At 39.4% G+C, this 15,719-nt stretch overlaps 2 protein-coding genes across 2 annotated transcripts in view; both read left to right on the top strand.

Moving 5' to 3' along the window:
• The window catches only part of LOC124266710 (ankyrin repeat and KH domain-containing protein mask-like), a 51,686-nt gene extending 39,593 nt beyond the window's left edge, over positions 1-12,093 (top strand). The window contains exons 7-10 of the mRNA XM_046701507.1: positions 6,148-6,346; positions 7,437-7,526; positions 10,141-10,510; positions 12,048-12,093. Of these exons, the coding sequence (XP_046557463.1) occupies positions 6,148-6,346; positions 7,437-7,526; positions 10,141-10,510; positions 12,048-12,093 (705 nt within the window). The remainder of the gene's footprint in view (positions 1-6,147; positions 6,347-7,436; positions 7,527-10,140; positions 10,511-12,047) is intronic.
• Positions 12,094-12,575: 482 nt separating this feature from the next.
• LOC124266706 (fibronectin type 3 and ankyrin repeat domains 1 protein-like) lies at positions 12,576-15,488 on the top strand. The gene is made up of 2 exons (XM_046701501.1): positions 12,576-12,826; positions 13,066-15,488. Exons 1-2 carry the CDS (start codon positions 12,623-12,625, stop codon positions 13,378-13,380), a joined length of 519 nt encoding a protein of 172 aa, XP_046557457.1. The 5' UTR covers positions 12,576-12,622; the 3' UTR covers positions 13,381-15,488.
• Positions 15,489-15,719: the final 231 nt, after the last annotated feature.

Raw genomic sequence — 15,719 nt, 5'->3', positions numbered from 1 at the left:
TATTGACATTTGATGGATAGCAAAGGGAGAGATCAAACTGAAGTCGTTAAGTGAAACCTTTGAAGTGAGGTATCTTTGACGACTAACCTGATGGCAAACTGCCGTCCATTCCAGACGGATTCCTTGTTTCCTTGAAACAAACGCCTGGTAGTGCGGACAGAAAACTGGGGCTTTTTCTTGGAACTGAAAACATATCAACTTATTATTACACTGGAATCCACGCACTGTTACATTTTGAGTGATTATATTTTTCACAGAGATAAAGAAAATTATTCTATGTATCTATTTAGTGTTTACTTGTTTTTGACTAAATGCTTATGAATAAAAAATATTGTTTGAAGATTTCCTTTAATGAAATTAGGAGCATGGTATGGTGTAACTATAAATGATTACCAAGCCAAGCCTCTTGTCAAAGTCAGTGGATCCACAATACGTATCTGTAAATCAAATAATTGAAACAATGATTCTTTTAGAAATTTTATACGTGACTTGTGTCAATGCATTGTAAGGCTTAGAGGTTTAACAATTGATTACACAAATTATTACACAAAGCTATGAGTGTAAAGTATGTGTATGATGGTTTTGATGGTTATAAAATGATAAAATAGATGAACTGGTATAATTGGATAAATACCGCCATATAGCTGGAATATTGCTGAGTGCGGCGTAATACTAAACTCACTCACTCAGATATATTGAGCTGACATCACATATAAACTAGTAATATATACTGCAAAATTAGATAAGTAAACTTATAATACATGGGAATAATATACGTAGATCTAGGTGTAGAACTGAAAAGAATGAACATGATATAAGCATGTCTAATACACTTGCATGCTTTGAGCTCAATACGAAAATTACTTACATGATAAAGTTTTACGTCCAGCAGAAATATTTTCGTATATAGCCTACTCCTGACAGGGTTTTGAAAAATCACCTATTTGCCACTAACACAAGTTCTCATGAGTAGGACTCATGAAGCTCGATGAGGACTTTTAAAGTAACGTGAATATGTTTTCAGAGTTATTCACTGTTAATTATCTCTAGGCCTACCTGTTGATGCTGGACACTGAGGAGGAGCAATTAGTGCCCATAATGCGATGAAAAGACCCTTAAGCCCATACAAGCCCACTGTTGTCACTTTGGGTACTCACATTCAATCTGCTCATTTCCACCTTTCACGGTCCCCTTTGATGTCGGCCATGTAAACAAATAAAAAAAATGGCGACCGGATCACGTCCACCGAGACTACCTAAATCATTATAAAAACACACAGCTGACATTTTATGTGTATAGTGTATGTTTATTTTGTAGTATAACGCGGAAAGACATGGTCAAACTGTAATGTTAGATTTAGATTAAAAAAACAAACAACAAAGTGTTTTTCCCGTGAGTCTTTGCGAGACGCCATTTTCATAGCCGCCTCAGTTTCCCTCAAAGCGCTTGAAGAGAGAATTCGCGACCTGGAAAAGAAAGATGGAAATGGCTGCAGAAACTCGCAATACCACGACCCTGTCAGGTAAGACCAATTTATTTTGTTGTCAAATAACGTTTAATGAATTATTTACGTTACGTACAGAAATCCGGATTAGTAAACAAGCTAATCTATCGAATTACAGTCACTGGCCATAGGTATTCGTAACTATGCATTATTTCCATAGGCTTACATGTTAATTTGGTGCAGCTAGAAAAAATTGTTGAATTTATTTAATATCCATTTGATATTGTTCATATTTGCACATGGGTCATGAATCATCCCAGCTACAAAGACATAATTACTGTTTTATTTTCAATTCAGTATTTCAAGAATGATCACACTGATGCATGTCGTGGTTTTGGCAATTTTTAACATGGCGGTCTATGGGGAAAGAATACGCAATGTTGTATATATGTTGCTCATGTAACTACAATGCGGAAAATACTTGAAGGAAATTATGTATCTGTTACCAAGATGATTTCCTAACAACCTGCACAATTTGAAAACCAAATATGGAAAACTGAATTATTGAAAATTACACAGCTACACTAAAACAGCCTGCAAGTCTATGAGAATTTTGCCAACTGACGTATACTTAAGTCCATGACTGCATAAACAGTTTTGCTCGAACTATTTTCAAAGGTTGGTGAAGTAAAATAAGTCTATCGAAAATATACTACAATTTTGAAAAATATAGCAAATAGATTAAATATTAATGGATTTGTTTTGTTCATTTAGGCTGTTGTGAGGAAACATGTGTCACCACTACTCCTGGAGGAAAAGAATGACCATACTGAAGGTATGTGTTTATGGTACTACGAAACATAGACATAATTTCACTTTGAATATTTTATCATTATGCTTCCCTAGATACATTTTCACAAAATGAACCAAACTAAGGTTACATTTGCAAATGGATTTGAATAACAGGTAACTTAATCATGATTTCAAATTGGACCAAGTAAAGCTTAACTTCACATCTGTGTGAAATTGCAATCAAACTGACCCCTTGATTTTACAATACCGTAATTACTCCAAGGTTATGTCACATGAGATAACTAAACTTCATTCATCAGGATGTTTATGTCAGGCCGTTCACTTACTGATTGCATAACCTGAAGTGATAAATTTGTAGATTGCTTGTTGGTATAAATTTCGCTGCAATTGTTTTTTTAAAACTCGAATGAATGAATGGGGAAATGCAAAGAAAAGTAACGTGTTATTGTTTATTTTTTTCAGCAAAGCTGATGATGAGTCTGGAGACTGTATAATAGATGACCAAGGATGGTCAGCAGGAACATGTGAAGGTAATTTTGACCTATCTGTAGTGACTTTCATTATAAATAGTAAATAATTTCCAATTAATAGTGTAGAGACAAGGCTTATTGATGTCAACTCCTTTATTATGTGAAAACATGTTTCAGAGTGACTGTTTACCCCTTCGTCAGGTGTAAGCATTCACTCCGAAACGTGTTTTTTTCACATAATAAAGACGTCGATATCCGTAAACATTCATGTCTTGTATTATTCACGTCTATATACACTGGGTGAATATACTTGTGCCTTCAACAATACGAGTGACTGACTGAGTTTAGTTTTACGCCGCTCTTAGCAATATTCCAGCAACATCACGGCGGGGGACACCAAAAATGGGCTCAACAATACGAACTGTAAGAGATTGAATATAGCAACTTGATGAAAATCTATTACTAGTACCATTATAACTATATAGAAAATGCAATAAATGTTCATATATATATATATAACGTATTACTACCTCTGGTCTGGGAAGCATGTAACTCCAGAGCAAATTTTGTATAGATTGTGTGTCCTCTTTAGAAAATAAGATATTTCATTCGGTCAATGAAGTGTGATGACTTGCATAATTTGAGTTTTGAGAAAACCAGTGCAAAGTGTGATTGTTCACTTTAGTTCTCGTTTATTCAAACTTCCTTTTGGATTACTCATTTTAAATCATCTTTGGCATTGTCAGTTTCTTGTTGATTGATGTTTGTATAATTTATCAAAATAACCTAGTAATTCGTTATTACCTGCCATTTTCAGAAACTTGCACAGCGCCTCAACAGACTTGCATCTATCGATTGGCCAGCTAGACGAAAGAAAAAGGTAGCGACAACACTCACCATAGACATGACATCATCAGTCGTGAGTGACGAAGATGACGTCAATTAGCTGCTTCCGTCCCCTTTGTCTGGGAGTCCAGCAAGCTTAGGGCATACACGACGACACTGGACTTGGAAAGAATCTACACCTCCACTGCTCTCGTCAAGGCCGACATGAGGACGAGGATGAGGCATCCAACCAAAGTAACAGACGGATCTCCGCCAAGGATGCCCCTAAGTGGGCTAACTGACCAACTCTTGCAATTTAATTGAATTTATTTTTAATTTCATAATGTAATTTTTATTTTATTTTATTTTTGTATTGCAAGCTGTATGTTGTGTTATTGCATGATGTATATCATAGTGGATGTTTGGGGATAGTTTTGACATGGAGTGTGTGGCTGAATGCCAAGGCGTGCAAATAAATGTCCTATGCAGCTATGTTGTATTACTGTGTTAAGTTGTATGTTATTGTTATATTTCACCATTAGCATGAATTTAGAAATAAATTTCATATCTAAAATGCTAGATAATAAGTGAATGAGAGTTTAGCTGATGAAATATTACTACTTTGTTATAAATGATATATGATTTCTTAAACTGGATTGAGTTATGCCAAAATGTTTTGCCCTGTTCTTTAGTGCTATATTACGAGTTATATGTATGATCTTTATTTGCCTTAAATGCTAATTCATATTCATGTTGAGAAAATAAAACAATGAATCTTATTATATATTATGTTGTTTTTTAAGTAAACGTCATGATAATAACAATCGCTTATATTGTTTTTAAGAAGAGTTTATGATATGAATAAAGAAGAATGTTTAAATTTGGCTCTTTCAAACGCACATGAAAACCTGTGAACCTGAAACTGAAACCGGTAACTGAAACTATGCGGAAACTATGTCGGATTGTTGGTAACTGAAACTATGCGGAAACTATGTCGGATTGTTGGTAACTGAAACTCAACGGAAACTTGTTGGAGTGCGGGTAACGGAAACCTTGCGGAAACCCTTAGAAAGTGGGTAATTGTAAGTTTCCGTTATTGCGGAAACTCAATGTAACAGAACGGAAACTCACTGGATTCTAGGTGGAAACTTAAGTTTCAGTCCACTTTCCATCAGGTTTCCGCATTGCGGAAACCAATTTATTTTTGCTGTGTATGTGAAATGCTCGGTTTTCTCATTGATAACATCTTTGTAAAATCTAGGGGTAAACATTTTGACATGAAGTAGGCATCCCCATGGGCACCAATTGCGCTACAGTCCTGGCGTATGAATCAGAATTTCTGCATATGCTGGAAAAATTAAAACAAGGTCATTTAAGCTTCAGGTACATAACTGATTTAATATTGTTCAATAACCATCAAATAGCCATTTGCCTTCCACTGATTTACCCACCTGAACTTGAAATTAAGGAGACAAGTGGGACCACCCGACTGATTCGTATTTAGTTCCATGCATAAAGATTCAGTGTGACAAAAAACTCTTCAAAAGGATGTGTGACAAAAGGGATGATTTCAACTCCCCAATAGTCTGCTATATCGAGCAATATTCCAACAGCTCTGGCCTGTGGTGTTCTTCTTTTGCGAATACTTTTCACCAAGATTTCAAAGAGCGTCATACCACTCTTGAACTTGAAGTTGTTCGATCAACGTTACAACATCCAAGGCCTCTGTAAAGATTTCAAAATGTTTTATGGTAGACATGTGGAGGACATTTAGAAATTTGATGCATCAGTGACAAAAATGATGTCCGGTGCAATTCCACATTTTGACTTATTTATATTGACTTTGACCCGAATTATTTCAGGTGAACAATTGACTAAACTTTGCATTTGTGTATGACGGGAGCCACCGGTGGGGCAGAATACGCTCACCTTTTTGCGAACACCTGGTATCATCACTATTTCGTAGTGATTCATAAACACATGCTCTGTCATCGTATCGCATGACCACAATCACTATATTGATTGGACTCCATTTGTTTACAAACAACATCGTACAGCTGTACTACTGCTGAAATGCATATTCATGATACAGTCATTGTACAATCGACTCTGCTTTTAACACAGATTTCTTGTGGATGTGGAATGGGTTTTGTCGCTTCTTTTTGCTCCATCAGTCTTTTGATCAGGATTTCGTAGGTCATACTGTGCAAACGTTGAGAGACATGGTTCTGTGATTTTCCTTTGCAGTTAAATATTATCTCCTATAGTAAATGTGTTAATGGTGGCGTTCTTTCAACGGGGTGTAGCTGAATTAAATCAATATCATGAATTGGAACTGTCTAACTGTATTTCTTATACAACATTCTGTTAACATTAGGTTTAGTGCCTACGTTAAGATAGACGAAAATGTAGCCATGACATAAGATAAATTCATTGTAGCCTCATCACTCGGGGTGAACGGTACCCTCTGTGTTGCATGTACATAGCTTAAGCTACACGGCAACACAGAGTGTACATCACACTGTACACCATTCGTGATACGGCTACAGCGTACATTCTACTTACTCCTTATTTTGCTCTATTAACACCCAACAGAGAATAGAGGATCTGGAGGCCTTCGACCAGATATCTCTTGCTACTGAGGACAGCGGGTTTGTCAGTGAGGGAAGCAGTCTGGCATCCTCAAACAGGAGTTCAGTTATTCGGAGAAATCAGAAGCCTGAAGTTCACCGTGGTGTCAAGATAAAAGAAGGTTTGAAGAGATTCTTCCCGTTTGGACGACAAAAACAGAGAGGTAAGCGCTTGTGTGAGGTTAGTTAACTGCTCTATGTGAAACTGAATATATAATATAAATAGTATGCTGCTCTTTAGGGTAATACGGTCTGATGTACGCCTTACAACGTACACAACGTATTTATCCTACCGCCATGTTAAATGTACAAAATATATATTTTTTGAAAATTTTGAAGATCGATAAGATTGCTCCCGACTATATCACGTGTAAACAAAATGGCGTCTGCCTCTAGACTGGATTTTTAAGGTCATTGAAACATATTCTGATAGGTTTAAAATTGTTAATTATGTTTAAGTTAAGTGTGCAAAGGATTCAATGTATAAAATAGCTTAAATAATGCAATGAAATTCGGTAAATTAAATGTGTACATGGTGAACTCAAAAACAGCTTATGGAACGGTTTTCGAACTCCGGGCACTGCATGTGTCATATTATGACGTCATACGATTGTTAGCGATACAGTTTCTCGGCGGAGAGTTTGGCGGTTACCGTGGCAGCAGGTAATATTTTTCCAGTTGTCACTCTCCTGGGAGGGGGGACACGGAAACTTGTTAAAGGGTCACTGACCAATGAAATTAAAGTATTTTACATTAAGGTAAGATAATGGCTGGCAAATCCCAGACAGGTTCCAAACATTGCAGTCACCTGGGAAATAGAACCAGAGAACGCAGCGTGACAGAACAAGTTTTAATAACCAGTCTTCTTGCCCACAAACGACCATCAATGGAAAAATACAATGTGCTATGCCATTACTATGCCGCTATACACACGGATATGCCATACGTAATATACTCGTGTTCTGGGAGTGACATCACAGTATGTCAGTCAGATCCTACTGTATAAGCAAAGAGCAGTCCTGTGCATTTGCAACAGCTTTTGAAACACAAGAGAGATATAGGGGAAAAGGCATATGGACCATGACATTGTATTTCAAATGAGGAAGAAACATGTGATCCATTTTAGAGGCATTAATTTTGTTTATTATCATTTTGAATATTACCATTGTATGAACGGAGAGCACATGTGCGCAAGGGTGACTGAGATGCTTGCACCTTATAGGGAGCTTTTCTATTTCATCCTTTGCTTTGCAGAAGAAGTTGCCCGTCCTATTGCACTACTGCGTGTGGGAAACAGTAGTGATGAGCAGAATCCTGAGGCTGCATGGAGTTTGCCTACACCAGGTATAACATTTAAAAGCCGTTAATACATGATAACATCTTTTTCATTCTTTATCACAAGACAAGACAAGAGCTGTTTTTGTCCTTCATCCGGTGAATGCTGAGTAAGTGCGTCGAGATTTATGTTTACACAACTCAGGCGAAAGAATGTACAAGGTAACAATAGTATGATAAAGTCAATGGGAGAGGATTAATGTACAAAAATACTGTACATTCACGAAGCCAGTGAGATAGGATTAATGTACAAGGATAACTATGTAATAACATGCAATAATCCAATAAAGATAATAAGGATTAACACTGAATGGGGTTCAGTTAAGCAATAATCCAATCAATAAGCGCTCAGTGGTAGATGATATGATCACAGTGGAGTACATACTGGGAAGGTAGATGATATGATCACAGTGGAGTACACACTGGGAAGGTAGATGATATGATCACAGTGGAGTTTAAGGTAGATGATATGCCGCTTTTAGCACATATTCCAGGTAATGATATGATCACAGCGGAGTACACACTGGGAGGTAGATGATATGATCACAGTGGAGTACATACTGGGAAGGTAGATGATATGATCACAGTGGGGTTCACACTGGGAAGGTAGATGATATGATCACACTGGAGTACATACTGGGAAGGTAGATGATATGAACACAGTGAAGTACATACTGGGAAGGTAGATGCCTCTGCCTAATGGCTGGCTTCTTTCTTTGGATTTCGATTCTTTCTTGATGTTTTCTCTTTTCCCCTAAAGCCTAGTGATGAAAGCGTTCGCTCGTCACGCCAACGACCCGAGTTCGATTCCCAATATGGGTACAATGCGTGACGCCCATTTGTGGTGTCCCCCAACATGATTTTGTTGGAATATTGCTAAAGGCGGCGTAAAAGTAAATTCACTTACTCCAATGATTGATGATTGGTGTGGACAATTCTGGTTTGTTGACAGGAAACATAGTTGTCAGGATTCCTTTATGAAATGTTCGAATGGGCAGATTGAGCAACAGAGGTCTTGTGTTCCTGTATTGTGGTGGCTGTGGATCACATGTATTTGTCTCCACAATTGTCTTAGGGTGAACTATGTGGATATAAAGATACTGGAATCGCTGATGTGGGATTTTCCCAATGGTGCTTGTAGTCTGACAAGGTGCTGGGCTGTTTTGCAGAAACCTAAGCCCCTGGGACTTTGGCTGGATCTTTATGGATTTTGACAATGGCTCTGGCATAGGGGTGGGAGTGGGCGTATTGGTATGGGTGGAGTTGGGGTGGGAGGTTAGGGAGTTTAAGGGGGTTCAGGTTTTTTGATTGCAGTGTCGTCTATTGCACTATCAATGTGGGTTTCTTGGAGAGTCTTCTTGTGCTGTCTGTATTTAGGGGTCTGTTTAGGATATACCAAAATCTGGTGGAGAAAACCATAAGACAACCCCTTGCTATAAAGCAAAAGGGCCCCGTTCCCAAACTCAAACCAGTCCCATCACCCACCTTTGTCAGCATCCCATATCCCACTACCAGTCATCTGATCCACTGACTGTTTACGAAAAAAGGCAACACACACTGCAGCAAAATACTGAAAAACATGCCAACTGTAAAGGTTGATGAGGGAAGTTAATTTTCAGGACAAATGGATAGCAGATGACCAGCAGATCAGATCCGGCCAGACAAAATCTTCACCCCAGACTCGTTTTCAGCAGCTCCATACATGCTGTAAAATCAGTTTGGCACTTACACTTAAACTGTTCAAGTCTGAGGAAATATGATGAAACAGGATGTTGTGTATTTTCCAAAACTGTATCGTTGAACTCAATGTGGTCTTCAAATTTTAAACAGGGATTCACAAGTCTCCATCATCTGAACATTCAGCTGGGCATAAAAAGTAAAACGGCAGTGACAAGTGCACACTGGATCACTGAAAACCAGTGATGATACCAGGTTATTGTGTCAAAGAGCAGACATGTCCTGCCTTACGCATCCACACGGTCAGTTTGTTAACTGCACTGCCGAGGTGGTATTGTGAACGCATGGTGCATATAATACTGACGAGATCTGGGAGACACTGGGAGATATTTGATTGTATCTAGACGTTGATAGGGTGAATGTGTGACACAGTAGTATGGTTATGTGGTTAATGCATTCATCTTGGTTGTGACGGATATATTGTTGATTCGTATGTGTAATCTGAGAACATTCTGGACAGTGAGATTACAACTGCTTCGTGATGGTATTACGTGATATATTAGTATGACAATGCAATGTGTGGCAGTGGAGATTAGACTGTATGGAAGGAATGTTGTAGCTTGTGAATAATTTGAAAACATAATAAGTGTACCCGACTTATAAAGCGAATAGCTTTTCACGTAATGTGTGCTCGAGAGACACAAATAAGTTCTTCTGTTTAGTCAATGAAGTAAGAATATTGTCTATGATCGGCACTTGAAGATCTCAAATGTTGGAGTTCGAATGCCAGGCATTTCCAGTCAGTTCCATCGTCAAAGAATGTCTTCACTTGGAACACATACACAGGATGGGAATGGGTTCAACTGAAGTAAATTAATGTAAATGAGTATTTGTTAAGGTATTTACTGTTCCTTCAAGTTGTGACATTGAAATCATTGTGTTATAGTGACACAGACGGGTCCACGAGTGGATACAGACATCCATACTGCCTGCAAGAAGGGCGACCTGGACCGGCTTAGACACATCCTATCTAAGGATCTGGAAGACGTCAACCGTAGAGGGAAGGACGGACTAACACCTGCAATGATAGCAGCACGATTCGGACACAGAAGAATGGTAGACATACTTGTGAGTAAAGGTTCTGCATTGCATCTTCTTGCCGATAACACAAACAACATCCTTCATGTGGCCTGTATTGGAGGTCATGTTGACATGGTGAAGTATGTCCTCTCACAGAAGGTTGCAGACATCAACAGTAGGGGTCAGTACGGGAGGACACCCGTGATGATGGCAGCAAAGATGGGACACAGAGAAGTGTTTGACTTACTTGTGAGAGAAGGAGCTGATGTATCATTAGTGGATGATGACGGAAACAACATCCTTCATGTGGCCTGTATTGGAGGACATGTTGACATGGTGAAGTATGTCCTCTCACAGAAGGTTGCAGACATCAACAGTAGGGGTCAGTACGGGAGGACACCCGTGATGATGGCAGCAGAGATGGGACACAGAGAAGTGTTTGACTTACTTGTGAGAGAAGGAGCTGATGTATCATTAGTGGATGATAACAGAAACAACATCCTTCATGTGGCCTGTATTGGAGGACATGTTGACATGGTGAAGTATGTCCTCTCACAGAAGGTTGCAGACATCAACAGTAGGGGTCAGTACGGGAGGACACCCGTGATGATGGCAGCAGAGATGGGACACAGAGAAGTGTTTGACTTACTTGTGAGAGAAGGAGCTGATGTATCATTAGTGGATGATAACAGAAACAACATCCTTCATGTGGCCTGTATTGGAGGACATGTTGACATGGTGAAGTATGTCCTCTCACAGAAGGTTGCAGACATCAACAGTAGGGGTCAGTACGGGAGGACACCCGTGATGATGGCAGCAAATATGGGACACAGAGAAGTGTTTGACTTACTTGTGAGAGAAGGAGCTGATGTATCATTAGTGGATGATGACAGAGACAACATCCTTCATGTGGCCTGTATTGGAGGACATGTTGACATGGTGAAGTATGTCCTCTCACAGAAGGTTGCAGACATCAACAGTAGGGGTCAGTACGGGAGGACACCCGTGATGATGGCAGCAGCAAATATGGGACACAGAGAAGTGTTTGACTTACTTGTGAGAGAAGGAGCTGATGTATCATTAGTGGATGATGACAGAAACAACATCCTTCATGTGGCCTGTATTGGAGGACATGTTGACATGGTGAAGTATGTCCTCTCACAGAAGGTTGCAGACATCAACAGTAGGGGTCAGTACGGGAGGACACCCGTGATGATGGCAGCAGAGAATGGGACACAGAGAAGTGTTTGACTTACTTGTGAGAGAAGGAGCTGATGTATCATTAGTGGATGATAACAGAAACAACATCCTTCATGTGGCCTGTATTGGTGGACATGTTGACATGGTGAAGTATGTCCTCTCACAGAAGGTTGCAGACATCAACAGTAGGGATCAGTACGGGAGGACACCCGTGATGAAGGCAGCAAATATGGGACACAGAGAAGTGTTTGACTTACTTGTGAGAGAAGGAGCTGATGTATCATTAGTGGATGATGACGGAGACAACATCCTTCATGTGGCCTGTATTGGAGGACATGTTGACATGGTGAAGTATGTCCTCTCACAGAAGGTTGCAGACATCAACAGTAGGGGTCAGTACGGGAGGACACCCGTGATGATGGCAGCAAATATGGGACACAGAGAAGTGTTTGACTTACTCTTGTGAGAGAAGGAGCTGATGTATCATTAGTGGATGATAACGGAAACAACATCCTTCATGTGGCCTGTATTGGAGGACATGTTGACATGGTGAAGTATGTCCTCTCACAGAAGGTTGCAGACATCAACAGTAGGGTCAGTACGGGGAGGACACCCGTGATGATGGCAGCAAATATGGGACACAGAGAAGTGTTTGACTTACTTGTGAGAGAAGGAGCTGATGTATCATTAGTGGATGATAACAGAAACAACATCCTTCATGTGGCCTGTATTGGAGGACATGTTGACATGGTGAAGTATGTCCTCTCACAGAAGGTTGCAGACATCAACAGTAGGGGTCAGTACGGGAGGACACCCGTGATGATGGCAGCAAAAATGGGACACAGAGAAGTGTTTGACTTACTTGTGAGAGAAGGAGCTGATGTATCATTAGTGGATGATAACAGAAACAACATCCTTCATGTGGCCTGTATTGGAGGACATGTTGACATGGTGAAGTATGTCCTCTCACAGAAGGTTGCAGACATCAACAGTAGGGGTCAGTACGGAGGACACCCGTGATGAAGGCAGCAGAGATGGGACACAGAGAAGTGTTTGACTTACTTGTGAGAGAAGGAGCTGATGTATCATTAGTGGATGATAACAGAAACAACATCCTTCATGTGGCCTGTATTGGAGGACATGTTGACATGGTGAAGTATGTCCTCTCACAGAAGGTTGCAGACATCAACAGTAGGGGTCAGTACGGGAGGACACCCGTGATGATGGCAGCACTGAAGGGGCACAGAAAAGTGTTTTACTTTCTTGTGAGAGAAGGAGCTGATGTATCATTAGTGGATGATGACGGAGAGAACATCCTTCATGTGGCCTGTATTGGAGGACATGTTGACATGGTGGAACACTAATTTTAGTTGATTTCAACGTGAAAAGTGTGCATGGCCATATAGCTGAAGACCTCGTTTCTTCAAGACATTACAGCAGTGAGGCCTAACACAGAAGAAATAGAAACATTGCTGGTCTTAAGTATTGTAGTTTCACTGACATTTTGAAAAGAAGGAGTTGATGTAACATTAGTAGATGATAACAGAGACAACATCCTCCATATGGATGTCTTGGAGGACATGAAGACAAGGTGAAGTATGTCCTCTCACAGAAGGTTGCAGACATCAACAGTAGTGGTCAGTACGGGAGTACATCCGTGATGGTAGCTGCAAACATGGGACACAGAGAAGTGTTTGACGTACTTGTGAGTGAAGGAGCTGATGTATCATTAGTGGATGATAACAGAAACAACATCCTTCATGTGGCCTGTATTGGAGGACATGTTGACATGGTGAAGTATGTCCTCTCACAGAAGGTTGCAGACATCAACAGTAGGGGTCAGTACGGGAGGACGCCCGTGATGAAGGCAGCAAATATGGGACAGAGAAAAGCGTTTGATTTGTGAGGGAAGGAGCTGATGTATCATTAGTGGATGATAACAGAACCAACATCCTTCATGTGTCCTGTATTGGGGGACATGTTGACATAGTGCAACATGTTCACACATGCAATCTGATGTCCGTAAAAGGCCATACAGCTAAAGACCTCCTTTCTTTAAGACAATGCAGCAGTGAGGCCTGACAGACATCAAATAGCCAGAGTGCCGGTCGTAACTATTTTAGTTTCACGGACATATTTCAGGTGCAAAACTTATTTTCAAATTGTGTTGTACAAAAAGAAGGTTATTTTCATAGTGCTGACTCTTTATTTACAATGTTTTTATCACATTGGTAATTCAGCCGTCCGGCTATATGACGAGGCTCAAAGTTGTATTATAATGTTTACACTACATGGTGTTTTAACATCTCAGAGAAAATAGCTCATGCATCTCACTTCTTGTGTTTTGCACATGTGTCGCGAAGGGGAAAGGTCTTAATCAGATTTTTCCCGTCGCCATGCATGCTGACTTGATCTCCACATGCATGCTTGTAATCAGATCTCAGGTCGCAGAACAGTGTGTTTGAATGTGGTACTTATCACCCGAGTTAGTAAAAGTCGGAAAAACTGTGACACCCGACAATAAACCTGTAATTTTATAATCAACTTCAAAGACAGACAACTTCATGTGTGTCACTTCAATTTTCCTTTGATATTGTAAAGCGTTTTACACATTAGTATCAATCTATAGTGACAGTCGAACACTGTGAGAAACACCGTGAGTACAAGTTACATGTAGAAAGATAAGGTCTTAGTTGAACGTTTGAGGATTACCTGCTACGATGTCAGCAATTCTTTAAATAGTTTAAAATGACACATAGAAACCTCTTGATATGCTTAGCTTAGACTAGTTCACAGGGTTCGCTACGTTCAAGAACCCCATTTCAATACCCCGTGTTATGTCAGGTAGACATCGAAGCTATTTATTTGCCAACAACCATTTGCAGTTTAAAGATTAGCTGGCATACTTTCTCTATTTCATAAAATATCAGCCATTCTGAAACAACTAGCTGATATTTATTCATGTTTAACGAAAGACTCCACTCCACATGATTAATCAAAGAACCAATCATTATTTTGTTTCAAGGCAAACTAACCTACAGGTGGTGCAACTATACATACATTCACACAAGTCACATGTATGTCTTAACACTGATAAAGATCAGTAATTATTTTAAAGGTTCTTGTAGCTTCATCTGCATATCGATTTCAGCCACTCGATAATACATTGTATGTGTGTCATAAAGGCCTGCCACATTTCCCAACACTACAGCATTAAGAAATGACCTGCTTATATTTAGAATATGCGTACAAAATGACCAGTGTATATTTGCTATTTTGCTTCATTTCTTTAACCCCTATATATAAGTACTGATATAAATTTTATGGCTAAAGTGTGAATATTATGACTGTAGATATATCATATGTTTTTCGTCACTGGAAAAGGGCTATATGACATGTACCATGAAGACTATAAAGCTTTGATGCATTTAGATCAGGTAAGTAAGTATACGAGTTACTTACTTGATCTATACCTATCTGTAAGTATATTTTCAAATGTGCACAAGTATTCCACATTTCTAAATTCTCTAGGTACACTGAGATATCGTACCATGAGCTATTTAATATAACAACAAGGGTTGATTAATGTTTCTATAATGTCACGGGTGTATCTCCAACCAATATTATCTAATCAGCACGAAAGGGCGAGAAAGTATCATGATAAACAGCACCGAAGATAAATATTCCATTAGTTACACTGGTGTTCAAAGAGTGAACCCATTTCAGTCCAGTAGATTTATTGTGTTTTCATTTGGTTTTGGTCGCGATAACGGTAACAAACAAGCTAATTTAAAAGGTGTTACAATGATCTGAGTTTTTCTAAATGTTTAAACGTCAGTGTTATCTGTTGTGAAGCCATCAACAGCATCATTTGACCTTATGTAAACATCCAGTAGCCACATGAGCATAACCTTCCTACTTCAGATTTCTGTACATCACTTGCTTGTTAACGGTATGAGTGTCTACACCGAAACATCGCATTCATTGTAATAAAACGGTTGTATGTGCATAGAACTACTTGTCTTGTCCTGTTTGAGGAAGTCAGTTACAGATAGTCAGTTAAATTTGTTTTAATGATAGTGAAAGCAGAGAATTGGTCTCAATAACATAGCACAGTCCTACTTGGTGAAGCCAGAGTTTACCGTCGACAATATGTGCGAGTCAATTCGACACACTCTAAAACACGTATCCTAAACACAGGTGCTCCCACAAGGATATGTGCTTTCTCCAATACTTTTTACTTTA

This window comes from Haliotis rubra, unplaced genomic scaffold (genome assembly GCF_003918875.1).
Source record: "Haliotis rubra isolate DU_JTF1 unplaced genomic scaffold, ASM391887v1 Scf1273, whole genome shotgun sequence".
NCBI classification, from domain to species: Eukaryota; Metazoa; Mollusca; class Gastropoda; order Lepetellida; family Haliotidae; genus Haliotis; species Haliotis rubra.
The sequence above is the reverse complement of the archived record's forward strand: the minus strand, read 5'-3'. Positions and strand labels throughout refer to the sequence as shown.